At 41.4% G+C, this 14769-nt stretch overlaps 1 protein-coding gene across 1 annotated transcript in view; it reads left to right on the forward strand.

Annotated features, from left to right (window-relative positions):
- Positions 1-14769, forward strand: part of PDIA5 (protein disulfide isomerase family A member 5) — a 98099-nt gene that overhangs the window by 79895 nt on the left and 3435 nt on the right. The window contains exons 15-16 of the mRNA XM_036386670.2: positions 5529-5599; positions 14347-14481. Of these exons, the coding sequence (XP_036242563.1) occupies positions 5529-5599; positions 14347-14481 (206 nt within the window). The remainder of the gene's footprint in view (positions 1-5528; positions 5600-14346; positions 14482-14769) is intronic.

Below are 14769 nucleotides of genomic sequence, written 5' to 3' on the forward strand. Positions count from 1 at the left end.
GAGACTGACTTTTCTCGATTTCTATCACTTCTTAATCTTTGGGTTTAAGCTGTTGACACACCAAGCTTCCTGAGTCCCTTTGCCATGAAACTCGCTTTTCAGTTCTGTTGGTTTTTTTACGGGTCTTCTGAACTCCCTCCAGTTTGAATTCATTGATTTGTGGGCCCAGAACTGCAAACAGCACTTCAGAGATGCCAGGCATAGAGGCCCTCTCCACATCTGCTTACTATTTTAACTTATATATTCAGTGAAGTTCATTTTGACAACTCCATCATTTTCTTTCAAAGCTATATTGCTAGCATTGTTTGAATTTTTTTGCTTCTAATACGTTTAAAGCCCCTTATATACTTAAAACATCATTATTACCTCTGCTGACTGTAGGTACTGCTTTGATGTCCATTTGCTTGCTTTATCTATTTTTTACAAATTGTTAGCTTTTGATTTATATTCATTAAAAAGCAGCTTCACCTTTCTTCTATGTGCTATGCTAATACAGCTTCCTCTCTTCTAAGGAAACTGAATTAACCTTGTATGTTCAGCTGTAGAGAGGTTATATTATATCACTGGGCTTTGTAATTTCAAATTAAACAAAGCATGAAGTAACTTAACCTAAAGATGTTTTTTCATATTTAAACAAGTAGAAAACTGTGTTTTTGGAAAGAGGACTTGATTCCTTTAGGCAGTTCTGAAAATTTGCCACAATTTTATTTTAAATGTAATGAGGTGACTCTTGTACAACAGGGTGCATCTGTTTCATGCACTACTCTCGAGACATCTTTAGAATTGCCATCTGGTCCTAATACCTTTGTGCACTGAAGTTTTAAGAATCTCTTTAAGTTTTACTTTCGACTCACTATCATCTCTAAGCAATTCATTGGTTAAAAAAAAGAAGCTGTGTTCAATGAAAAATTCTCCATTTGAACACGATAAAGACATGTAGGTTATTCATTAGGTTGTTCCACTGCTTTGAAACCCTCTTTGCATCCCTTCTGTATCCCATAGGACCCTGCAATTATGGAAAATGTTTTCACAGGTATTATTATGTCTGAAAAATTATCAAATTGCTACCACATCATATCAATTTTATGTTATTCTTACTGTACCTGAAAAATGGGTTTATATTATTTTTTCCTTAGTCTTCTTTTTATTTAAAGCTCAAAAAATCAGTTCTCAAGATGATGTGAGCACATAATTAAGTTTTTCTATTACCCCATGTGCTATCTTTGTTTTGCATCATGCAACTAATGTGTTGTGGCATCATTCTGGAAATCACATCCAGCTCAACCCTGAAGTTCTTTACTTCTTCGCAGTCCTCAAACCAGTGTTTCCACAAGAATGAAGTTCCAGCCCCTTCTGTGCCCAAACCAGTGGTGGCTCCTTGGGTCTTTCCTCAAAGATACCCTGAGAAGGTGCTGTACCTTGAGGCTATTCCTGCTATCAGTAAATCCAGTCCGTGGAAAACAAGCTGGGTTATATATTTTCCATCACTGCATTTCCCTAAAGACCCAGTAGCTTTCCTTTAAATGCCTCTCTAATTAGAGGAGATTTAATCTGACTCCCTCTCCCCTCAGTGATAATGGCTCTGAGTGAAGCCTGCTTGCTTGCTTGCTTGATTTCCCTCGTCTGCTGTTCATCAGCTATTCCTCTTCAATTTTTCCCACAGAAACCATATTTCTCATGTACTGGCTCAGTTGAGAACTACTTGGTTTTCAAGGTGAGGAATGTGATGGTGCCTGCTGTGACTGTACCACATCTCCTACCAACTTTACAACATGAATGGTGGAGAAAAACCTTGTAGAAAATACTGGGTTTGTGTACATTTTTAAATTTGTAGTACAAGGGCAAAGAGAACTTCAGAACTCCTCAGCTGCAGCTGTTTGGGACCTGTGATTTAAGCAGGCAGCCCCTGTGCCCCGGCAGGTCAGGGAGAGCAGATGCCACCAGGGACTGTATGGGGAGTCCTCCACAGAGCCAAATTCTGAGCACAGAGCTGAGTGCCTGACTAGAGGTCTATTGAAGCTTTATTGTTTGCTGATTGTGAACAGGGAATGGCCTCAGCACATGCTACTGCATGTGCCTGAGATGTCAAGTTCTCTTGTTTTCCTACCCGGTGATGCAACTGTGTTTCTGCAGTAGGAAATGGAGTTATCTTGAGATGTGCAGGAATGATTAGAGGTTTTCAGTGCCAGTACTGGATCCTGTGGAAAGGTTGGATATTTCAGGAGCAAGTTTTTTCACATTTCTCAAGTCAGGCACAGGAAATTACTGTTAAGTTCACATCTGCTCTTAACCCTGTTGAGATCAAATTTGACACTGTTGTAAAAATGAAAAAAGAGAATTGTTAAAGCAAAGCCCTGCATCTGTGTTAGAGGGCTCTGCTCCCAGAAGTGCTGCTTTTCAATGCTGCTCAGTTAAAAAGTCTACTTCTTGTCCTTGCAGGAAGTCTGTGTGCTTACCATGGGATCCAAATTATTAAACTAAAATGAATTTTCCAATTTGTTTAGTCCATAGTGACTGAGAAGGGGCAGGACCTTTTGGTTCTTGACACCTTATCCACACCTTCGTATGCCACCAATTTAATCTCTTTCCATTGCAGCCCATCTGAAAATTCCTTTGTAAGGAGGCTGCACACTTCCTATCCTCATGTACTGTGCTCAGTACATTTCCTTTCCTTGCACTTTCGAATCTAGAAGATAGTGTTAACACTTAAAATAAATGTGTGATAGTGGGTGTGAAGAGGGAATGGGGAGAACAAGTTTTCCGTCTGTCAAAATGAAGACATCAACCTCTGCTTTTATTTTTTTTGGCATGTGTGCTTTAAATAGAATGACTGGGTTGGGTGACTTCCAAATGTTTGCTGCATTTGGCAATCCTTCTAAGTTGTAACAGATGAAGTTCTGCTGTTCCATATGATGTGCTCCTTCCCCCTTTTTCAGTGACTCCTTGAAACTCCTTGGGAATTCAGTGTAGCATTCACATCTGTTCTGTGGATGGATGTCCAAGGCTAACAAAATGCCTACTGGACTTGGAGGCAGCTCTGCCAAAAGCCATATGGTTGTGTTTTAGTTCTGTGAGCACAGTGCAGTAAAGAAAGGAGGTTGGGCCAAGGGAGAAGTGAAGGGAGGAGGGATGGAGCTTCAGATGGGTAAATGAAGGTAACTTCTCATGATTTGGTATTGGATTTGGTATTTTGTGTGGAAGAATATGCTTGTTATTTGTGTTCCCATTTTCATGCAGAATGTGGCTCATGAAGAGCTCTTGCCTGCTACAACTTCTCTAGGGGCTTTGAGAGAGGCCTTACTGTCCTGAAATATCTTTTATTGAGGGTTTACAAGATGTTCTTGGGTGAAACCTAAATTTCAAGCTCAAGATCACAAGCAAAAAAGGGAACCTGAAAGGTTTAAGTTTTTAAGAGCCTTTATGTTTTAGTGTAACAGTTGGAAGTGCTTTCCAGAAAAACTGCAGCATGTAGTTAAGAACAAGTGTTCCTGTTTTAGAGGTGCCTGATTTTTATCCATTTTTTGTTTCTGAAATTCTTCTTAGATGTCGTCACCAGTTCTGATTTATTTGTGTAGAGCAGTGTTAACAAGGCAACCGAGGCAATCCCCCCACAGTACAGGAAATTAACCAAGATTTGTTATGGTGCAGGCTTGACCTGCAGGCTCTTCAGTATCAGGCAGACAGGCCAGGCAAGTGCTAAGAGAGAAAATGGGTCACCAAAGTGGGCTGATGGACGTGGGAGCAGCCTGAAACACTAGCCTCCTCCTCCTCTTTCTTCTCTTCTTCCTCCTCCTCCTTTTCTTTCATGACCATTTTCTTCCAGGCAAGTGCTGAACAACTCAACAAGGTTAATAGTTTGCAAGCTGTAGAACACTGTGCTGTCTCCCACTGAAACACAGCTGCCATCGTGCTGCATACAGAGTTTGAAGCCATTAAGATGGATTTACAGAAGTGCCTCAGTTTCCCAGGAAACATCCCCTTGACTTTCTGGTATTCTTAGCTACTGCGCAGACTCTCAGTGTATTTACACAGGTGTGTCACTGCAGTGCTTTCAGAATCCTATTCTGAAGAAAGAAATGCTCTAGAATTCAAAGCAGTGCATGTAAGCAGTGAAGTTATGTTTTGGTGAAGTGGAAGGGGTATTCAGCCTTTCCTTTGTGGAAAGGAGTGTGCATTGTATATGCATAGATACTATTTTTCTTGTGAAAGAGATAGTATTTTTCAGCTGAAGGAGTGAGCATAGCTTAGGAGGGTGGCTGCAAGTCTCCTAAGAGGGTATTTGTTCACTCCTGATTTTAAAGTAACACAGACACTTGTTCATCATGTAAAATACTGGTAAACAACAGTAGCATAATCTGTAATTGCTGCTTCTGAGCAACTCATTTGGGATTTTTCTGTTCCTACCCAGAAATAATAGCGAGATGGACTTCTTTGCCAGCATTACAGAGGCTTGACTGAAGTGTGTCCATTCCTCTCTTAATGTGCATCTAAGCAAAAAATAGTGTCTTGAGTCTTTGCTTGGGATCAACCTTTGTGCTGGGTCTGAAAAAAAGTAATTTGTTACACATATGCAGGTACTTTCCATTTCAAAGGCTTACTTAGTATAGTAATGATGTTTTGAGAGGAGTTTAGATTATTCATAGACAAAAATTTGTAGACATTGCTTCTGAATTGAGAGCACTCATATCTGAACCTTGAATCAAGAGAGCAGTTCTAATTTCCCTTCCGTGACTTCTGAAATGTTTGAGTCAAATCAGTGTGTATTTAAGCAAGGGATTAGCTGGCCTTTTGTTCAGTGCTGCAGTGTACAAAGAAGTATCAGCCCATCTCCCATACAAAGCTCTGGGGTTCCTGTGTGCAATGTCTGTAAAACTCTTCAGGGGTTGCCCAGCTGTGGTGAACAGCAGGAAGGTCTCCAGGAAAGCCAGCAGCAGTCACCCTAACCTGAGACTGGACATCTGCTCTCCATCCGTGAAAGATGTCTGGCCTATTGCACTTGCTTCTCTTCCCCTCCCTTATGTTCCCAATGGCTTGGCTTTAACACAGGCCTTTTCCAAATACTTATAAATGCTCCCAGCAATTTCCTTTCCACCTTCCAGCCTCCTGTTCCCAGCTGTGCTGTCTTTATTTCCATGCCCAAATCTAGTTGGGCCACAGCAGTAAAAACCTACCTGGCAATACCAGGAGGTGCAGAGCAGGGCAATGGTGTGTCTGTGGCTGGTGCTCTGGAAGTGCTCTTAGGGGGCTGGTGATGGAGAAAAGGCCCCTGCACTGTGGCCCCTGTTATGGGATGTTGCATAACTGTAAACGTACACCTAAACTCCATGAAGTCACAGGGATCTTAAACATGTGTTTACTTTTGTGTAGCTGACACACATTTTGTCCTGCTCATTCCAGAACTGGAGAGCTCCTGTTTAGAGCGATTTTTAATTCAAATTTTCCACTGACTCACCTTGTGTCTTGAGTTTGTCCCAGTATCTTTCCTACAACTAAAGTTTATTATGTCTTTTTCTTCCTTTGTCAAACAGGGTGTCCTCACTGTAAAAATGCCATTCCACATTTCACAACTGCTGCTGAAGTCTTCAAAGAAGATCGCAAGGTAACTTGCTGTTAATTTTTTCTGTGATATTTAAGAATATTTTCCGTATTTTGTACTTTATAGGCTTTGATTATTGATAAGGTAATAGGTTTGTAGATAAAATTGCTGTTACACTAAAGGAAATGTATCTGCATCACAGGGGTTTTATCTTTTATGGTCAAATTGAGTTATACTTCCAACCTGTTCTGTTTTGCCTAATTTGCTGTCTTTTATGTTGAAGTCTTTGTATGAAACACAATTCTTTCTCATTGGGGGATTAAATAAATATAATTCGTATAATCTCCATTCCCCTTCAACTTTTATCAGCTGTTGGGGTGCATGTAGAGAAACCACAAGTTGTCCTGAGGCTCTCAATCACATAACTAACTAATCCTTGCTTGCATTTTACAAAATAAAATGTATTTCTGTAAATTGGCTGACTTGAGCCCAGGATGCTCTTCTACGACCTTGATGCTTCAGCCTTGAAAATGCGTTCAATGGCTGAATCACACTGGGTAATTTCCTTGCATCAGCTGAACCACTTTTTCACTGAGCACATGGAGATCTAGGATTTAAAAAAACCCAAAAAAACACTTGAGCCCCTGGATTTAACCATATAACTAGCTAGGAACCTGTTTGATATCTTTCAGTATTTCATTCTAACCTCTGAATTCGTTCCACCTACAAAATTGCTTTGTGTTTAGGTGTGGCAAGAAAAAGATTTGGTAATTTATTATAGAAATTGCCCTCTACACCTTCCTCAGGAGGGGAAACAGAGAGGCACATGCTGAGCTCTTCTCCCTGGAATCCAGTGATAGGACATGGGGGAATAATTCAAAGCTGTGTCAGGGGAGGTTCTGACTGTATAGTAGGAGACACTTCTTCACCAAGAAGGTGAACAGTCCCCTGGAACAAGCTTCCTTAGAGAGCTGATCAGTGCCCTGAGCCTGTCAGTGTTTAAGGGACATTTGGACAACATCTTAACAACTTAACAGTTGTACTCCATAACAGAAGAATTTTTGTAATTTTTTTCTTTTCTCTCATCTGTTCTGTAACTCACAGAGAATGCATCAGATTGACAAGAAACAAATCATTCTTGTATCACTGACTGCATAAATTAGTCCATCACTTCTGCCCTCTGGCACACAGAAGATTCACAGGCATGCAGCTTTTAGTTTCTCCTACTGCTGTAAATTAGTTTGCTCAGATGCCTTTTGGTTACTTCTTTGTTTCCAAGATCTCTGAGAAAGTATCCTTGTTTTCCCACTTTTCTGGTAGTTCCCAACGAAGCCTCTCTTTCCTAAACTCATTAAAATTTCGGTCAGAGGAGCTGAAACAAATGTACCAAACAATGTGGAACTTGCTTATTAGAGCCCCAGGATGTATTAACAAGCAATCAGAATAATGCCACAGTTAGTTGTAGAGGGTGGTGGTGGGAAGTGCAGGCCTGGGAAGCTTTTCCTTCAGAGTGCAGGTTATGAAAGGACTCCAGGAGCAGAGCAGTGATTGACGGTTGCAACTCTTGACTTCAGTTTAAGGCTGGAGTGGGGAGATATAAAATGTAATGAGTTGGAACAGGAGAGCCAGTAGGGAATATTAAGGCTGGTACACTTTTAAAGAGGTGTGTGCAGTTAGGGAGAATGGTGTTATTCCACCCCAATGACTTACGAAAGTGCCAGGGATTGATTATGTTGGGAGCCCCTATTTAATTGTGTACAGCTATAACCTGCCAAGGTGCTTCCTGCTGCCAGTTTGTGCCATTGTGGAAAAGAAAACAAACCTGTTTTAGACTTTAGAAGGGCACATCACTGTTCCCACAAGCAGCACAGGCCATATTTCCATGTTTCAAACTGGACGGAGCCTTCAAACTAATTTGTAGTTCTGTAGGGTTTCAAACTGGTAAAATCACTGCTTAAGAGAAAGGAAGTATTTATTCTTTCAAAAACAGGGCAAGATTACTAATTTTCATTTTAAGTAGCAGATTCTTTTCACTACTTCATTTCTATAGTAGTGTCCTTTTTTTTCCCCCATGGAGAAAGTTTTTCACTTAACAGTATTTTTGCATATATCTTCTTCTTAAAAGAAGGGTCTTTTAATTAAACATTTAATCCTGCAGAAGCCAAAGAACAATCAAAAACATTCCAGTCTTGAATTGGTTATAGATAGTATCTTAAAAGGTGTCCTTTGGGAGACTTTGAGTCTTTACATTGGAATTTTGAAGATGAGCAGAGCTTGAAGCTGTTAAGTACGTGTCTCTTGGTTTTGGCGCTGAAGCCCCTCTCCCCCGGGGCTGTGTGTAATGCTCTGTACTTTTTCATCATCTGCACTGCTGGAGTTGGAGTTTAAAAATGCACTGCTTGGAACATTGGCCCCAAATGTCAGCTCTCATTGGCCACATCACTGCTGGTGGTTTTAGCCAGAATCCCCAGCCTGCTCGCTGGCCTGGGGCAATCCTGTGGCTGCTTCAAAACATGGCTCAGGCTGAGACCCACAAACCAGAGCCTTCAGTCTTTCCATCTTCCTGGATAAATTCAGTGCCAGTAGGGCCAGATCAGTGGAAAGGCTACTCCAGTGGCAGTGAGCATATTGTTTCAGTTATTTAAAAGGGAAAAAAAGGTGGGAAAAAAAAGCCATCTGGAGCATTCTTAGCTTGGGGCGCTGTGGCCGTAGCATGCAGCTGCCAGGGAAAAGGCCATGGCCAGTGCCCCACAGCTCAAGTTCTGGCACTGACCAGTGAACATCAGAAAATGCAAATGTGAGGGTTGTCACTTAGCTGAACAGATTGAAGAGCAGGAAGGCATGTTCAGTAACTGCTCCACAGTCTCTCTTGAAAACTAAATCCTTAAAAAAATCTGCATTCTGCCTTTTGGCTGATCCCAAAGCTCAGCTCAAAGGAACTGATTTGTGGTGTTCCAGTTTGGATTTGCTGAAGGAAAGCTCTTGACTCTTCAAGGCCTCTCAGTAACAAATCTCTGGCAGTCCTGCAAAGGAGCTGCTTTTTGACCAATCTTCCCATTTTCACAGAGACTGTTCCTGTACAAATGCATTGACCCAAATCCCAGCACCACAGCTGGGTTCCAGTGAGTTCCCACAGAAACAGCTGTGGCAGCAATTGCTGGAAAGGGTGCAGCAATTGCTGGAAAGGGTGCAGCAAATGGGGTGAGCTGGGTGTTAGTGGGTCAGTCAGCACTGAAACTGGTGGGTCCCCAATGTGTATTGTGAATCACAGTTTAAAATTATTATACCAACCAAATGACTGTACAGAGTTATCCAAATGAGATAATATTTTAGTTTGGCAAGGAATTTGATCCCTGTTTGCTTAAAAAGCCTGTGCTGAATTTCTTTTTAATTAGACTCATTAAATATGGTGATGTTAGCACTGTACATCATGTTGTACTAATGGATGTCCCCTTTGCAAATAGGCCTGCTTTGAGAGCAGCTGATGAACTGCACCTCCTGTAATGATGCCATGCCACACCAGGGCAACTCATAATGAATCTCCCATTTGCAAGGCCTTTCACTTTGAGAGCAGTAGCTGAATTGCAGCAAGCTTTAGCAGACCAGTCCCTAACTGCTGTTAGGATCCAGAACAGGTGATATAAATAGAAACCTACGGAGCAATCATAGGGAAGAATGCACATCTGTCTTACTTACAGGTGCTTTCAAGATATTTGGCAACAACAGACTTTTTTACTAGTAAACAGGTAATTGTCATCTGAAATTGATTCTACTTTTAAAATGTTGTTTGGAAGCATTTATTTCCATGCTGCAACTTTGTTTTTACTTTTTTTAAGCTTATCAAATATCGTTCCTCTCTCAAATCAATATTCAGTTAGCTATTCACTTCAATTTTCATAACAAAAGTCAATATTAGCTCAAGCAGAGATTTATTTTCTTGAATCAATAAACCAGTGTGTGGCAGTACATATTTTAACAGGAGAGCAGCTAGGATTGCAGGGGGTTATTTTTACTGGATCATCATGTGGGGACTGGGAGGCAAACTGTTAAAAGAAAGCTTTAAGAACAGAAAGGAGGAGTTACCTGGAAGGTCAAGGGATCCCACTTTCAATTTTCTACACATCTGTTTGAACTGCTCAATGTAATTGTGTTTCTTACCTGTAAGAGGTAAGAGGTTTCTTACCTCTAAAGCAAAAAGTTGTTTCATAAATCTGTTGGAAGGGAACTGTGATTTCTGGTGTATGATTAGATTATACTGCCAGCACTTCATTTTCCTTCTAACACTTAGTAACAAAATAAGGCATCACCCTTCTGTTACAGTTGGGGCACCTGGAGATCAGTGGTCATATTTTTGGCATAGCTCCACTTCTACTGAAGCACCTAAATGAAAAATTCTGGTTTTCGCAACAGCTCAGCTTTTGTGATCAGTCCTCTTCATCTGACAAATATGCCATGCTCTATTTCCTCAGAGCTCTTCAGAGCTGCTCATACACTGCTCACAGTCTATTGCCATGCTGAGTTAAGTTTGCAACTCTGTAGTTAAGCTCCCAGTTTTTTGGTACAACCACAAAACATTGTAGGATTTCTTTTTCAAGTAAAGGTATTTTCCAGCCCCAGATGTTTCTAGACTCATATTAGCCTATCCTGACTATGGAGAAATGCATACTTATTTGGTGGGTTACTGTTGTTGCTGTTGTCATTATTATGCTTTACTGTACATACTCACCCGATACTATTAATTATTATAGAGTGCATACCAGTTATGGAACTACTTGTAAAAGTAAGGAAGTTGGATATACTTCAAGAAACTTCCTTTAGGGTCCACAGTCTCTCATTGATTATTTTTTCATTTGATAACATTTCTATTCCTGCTACAGCTCCTGAACAGGCTGGTGATAGACCTGAACAGCATTGGCTCTGGAGAAAGGACTTGTATATAATGATGTGTTGTCAATATCTAAGGCAGCAGAGCTTTGGGTTATAGAGAATCCATAATCCCGTGGAGTTTTGTGCATGTTGCAGATATAGCACTCACAGCTTTTTCTCCCTGAAATGTTTTTTCAGTAGATTTTCCCCTCTGGTTAGAGGAAAGCTCAAGAAATTAAATTTTAGCCCTAACAATCAAAATCTCCCTAAAATCAATCTTGCTTTCTGAAAGCTGTTACACTGGATTTTTCCATAATGGACATATATATATATACACACTCAAAAATGTTAGACCAGTGTTAGCAGAGTTTCTTTCTCTCACATATTTTTAGAGGGTTTTTCCCTCTTGATGAGCGGGAATTTGTGAGAAGTGATACCAAGTGTCTTGGCTCTTGGACACCTACTACGGATGTCTTATGCTTAATATGTCTGCAGTTTCTGCTTGAATAAACTTAGTGGGTTTGCAGGTCAGAGCATGTAGGTCTTGCTAACCTGTGCTCTCCAGTGCACTTCTCTGTAACTTGTTGCTGATAGTTGAATATGAGGATCATATTCTCCAGAAGTCTTTAACCACATTTTGAGAGAGGTTTTTTTTGGGTTGTTATTTTTCCTGACTCAGTTTCCTTTTCCAGTGAAGCAGAAAAGCTGACTGTTGCTAAGAGAGTTGAGAATGAGAGGAAACTTTCCCTACAGTGTATCACTGCTCACTTGAGCCAGGATTCTGCATCTTTTTACATGCAGCCTTTCAGTAGAGCCATGCAGGAATTCAGAGTGACAGAGCACTTCTCTATCAGCAATGGAGCTCAGTATTCACAGTCCATGAAAACACAAACAGAAAGAAGCAAAGGGCATCAGTGCTTTTTGCTGAAATTCTGGTGAGTCTGAGAGTTCAGCTGTCTGGAGTTGATGGAATGGAGATGAGAATTGGTCCTCAGTCCAGAAGTGTGTTTTGCTATAAGTGTTTTCCAGCATCACTTTTCTCCTCTCTCAGTGCACTATATTTGATCTTCCGCTGTGAGACAGGCAAGACAATTAGGACTGTGATGCTATGATAATGAGTGCACAGAGATGGTAGCAACCTCTATATTTAGGCTGCCTTAACATTTCCACTCTAAAGTAATCACTCAAGCTCTCCTAAGTACTCTTACTCAGCCACTGTTGGCAGCAGGCATTGAATGCAGCCTCAGATACAGCCTTAGGAATTAGATGTTCCTCTATGAAATTTTGCTCACGTCTCTATGAGTTACAAGGCTTTTGAAAATCGCTGTTCCTCTTCTCTCCCTGGCTGCAAAAATAACCAAACTTGTGTGTTCTGAAGAGCTGGGCTCAAAATGCTGGCTGCAGTGGTGGGGCTGTGTGGGAGCTTGCATTAGGAGCATTGCAGAGGGGACAGGCCATGGACACATCCCCCAGCTGCTATTCCAGATGTGCTCTTAGACCTGTTGGATTAGACACAGCACTGGGCTCATGTGGCTGCCATGGACAGACTTAGACTGGGATCTTTGTGTGCACAACTAAGGCACAGATGGGCCAGCTTAGGTTTGCATGTGCTGTAGAGGAGAGCTGTGTCTCAAGGAGGCTACTGAGCCACGTTAAAGAAGCCACCTCTTTAACGTCCTTGAGTCATCTGTTCTGAGGCAGCAGGTGAAGATGTTCTGAACAAGGTTAACAGTGGCTTACAGCATTGCATTCCTGCACTGCACCCTCTCCTCACTGCGGGCTGTTCTCACAAAATCCTTTTGTAAGTTAAATCGGATGCTTTGCTCCAGCCGGTACCAGCTTAGATATTTCCAGAGGTACAGATAAAGAGAGTTGCTTTTCCTTCTTCCCTCTTCCTTCCAGTGTACTAAAAACTCATTTTTTTAATCTCCAAGACACTGAGAACAGATGGGTCATCAGTTACAACAGTTGAATGTCTCAAACCAGCTACTAAGATCTGGATGAGCACATGCATACCTTCCCCTTTTTCTGGCTGTAATCTCTCCCTGTGTGATTTTACAGCAGTGAGAAAAAAGATTATTTTACTTATTCTAGTTTTTAGGAAATCAGGACTTCTGGTATTCTTTCTACTTCATGCTGTGTCATGAAATAAAAGTTTGTCTCCATTCTAAGCTTTTCTTTACACAGAAGTAGCCAACAGAGCTCTAAATTTTGGCTGGCTGATGAGGTCAGGAAGGCAGAAATATTTAGATGAAACTGTTCTACAGTTTATTATTCCTAATCTTTCATTTAAATTGGCCCTGAATGTGTAGGAGTCTTTGTGTTTACAAAAAGAAAAAAAATAGGATCATACATATTTTTAGCAGCTTTCAAGAGTCCTGGTTCTGTAGTAGCCTTATTAATGTTTAAAATCAGAAACCAGATATTTCAGGTAAGAACACTGTTCACTTTATCTAGTACATTCCACTTGAAGACAGACCAAGCGAGATCATACTGAGAATTGTCTTGTCAGGCTTTCAAAGCCTAAACAAAACAAGGAAATTAACTGAAGTTGGCTTTGCCAATCTCTTTAATTACTGCTAGGATAATGAGATCAGGTTTTCCCATTTTGACAGTGTCACCATGAAACGGGAGGGCTTTGTGGAATATTAAGTGATCTTTTAATTATGGAAGAACAGTTCAACTGCAACCCTAAAGTCATGCAAGCAAAAGGTATTTTGATCAGCTGTTTGAAGGAGGCTTGTGGAATGGAAATTTCAAATTAGGATGTGTCTGCTATGAAATTAGCTACTTGATAAATTGTAACCCACAAAAAAGTTGCAAGAAGTCATTCCACTAATTTGTTTGGTTTCTTTACACAGGTTGTACTTTAACGTGCTTGCTGTGAAGGCAGAGCTTATGTGAGCACCTGCGTGCAGAGCCCCAACTGCTGCTCACAGGAACAGTCAGGGAGAAATCACAGCACAGGGCTCAGTTGCTTTGAGTAGAAGCCTATGAATTACATTTTGTTTCAGCATCAGAACTGTTAAGGGCAGCCCCTTCTCAATACTTCACAGAGTCAGTATTGAATGTTCCGAGCTGCTGCTCTGGGGCTGTGTTTCCTTGCCCTGCCTGTGTGGAAGCAGGCAGGGACTGAGGGTGTTGCTCCACTGTCAATAGGCTGAAAGTGTGGCAGGCTCTCTCCTACTCAGGGTTTGTCTGTGTGACAGTAGCATCTAGAGGTTTAAAAAGGAATTAAAGCCCACTTTGCTAATGGCTGCATATAATGTACAATCCTGGAAGAAGACAGGAAAGGAAATACAAACCCAGGCTGAGATTGTAAGCAAGGAACCTTTCTCTCTACATGCAGTGCTTGGTAGATGATGCTGTGGCTTCTCACCCATCCCTATCTGACCTTGGAAGAACTGCATGGAGTTTAGAAAAGCTATTTGGAGTAGAAATCATTAATCTGTGAACCGGCTGCATTAGTGACCAGCCATGTTTGGTAACTTCTCTGAGCATTAGCAATGCCATGGGAATGAGGATGGGTTAGGTGGGTCATTACCATCACCAAAGCCACTGTCACTGTTCATCACTTAAGACTTAAAATTCATCACTTAAAAAAAGTGGAGGAAAAATATTGCAGCATGACAGAGCTGTAACCAGTGTGCCTGCATTTGGTTTTATTAATCCAGCCTCTGGATTTCCTGTTTGGAGTCTAACGCAGAGCTCAGTGGGAAGGCTGCAAAGGTGATTTCTGCTCTGTGAGTTGAACCTGCCGTGCACAGGCCAGGAGATGACCATCCTCTGCTCTCTCTCCACAGCTAAGCCCTTACAGAAGCCATTGCATGTTTGGCAGAAGACTTGGGTCTCTCTCAGTGCTAAGGCTAAGCTGCAGCAGCATCACCATGAAATGGGTTCTTGCTTTGTTCTCTCCTGCCTGAGTGTGATCTCTTGTGTTTCAGATTGCCTACGCTGCAGTGGACTGTGCCAAAGGACAGAATCATGACCTGTGTAAGCAGGAGGGGGTCGATGGCTACCCCACCTTCAACTATTACAACTACGGGAAATTTGTGGAAAAATATACTGGAGATCGAGGGGTAAGTGAAAGCAAGAGTCATCACCTGGTACAGGGAGCAAAGCCCCCTCTGCCTGTCCTGCCTTGCAAATGAAAACTGCAGAGTGAATTTTTACCATGCCTCTGTTGCTGTCTTACATGGATGAATCATAGTGTACCACACCCCTGTACATCTCTGCATTAGGAACACTCTTGGTCTATTTTTAGGAGCATGAGAAGAGGAAAAAGGATTAGATTTGGTAATATGCTTTGTATATTTTATTCTTTAAGCTGAAGTCTGTGAGTGAATTTGGACTGAGTGAAAGGGAAG

The sequence above is a fragment of the Molothrus ater genome, chromosome 7, assembly GCF_012460135.2.
Source record: "Molothrus ater isolate BHLD 08-10-18 breed brown headed cowbird chromosome 7, BPBGC_Mater_1.1, whole genome shotgun sequence".
NCBI classification, from domain to species: domain Eukaryota; kingdom Metazoa; phylum Chordata; class Aves; order Passeriformes; family Icteridae; genus Molothrus; species Molothrus ater.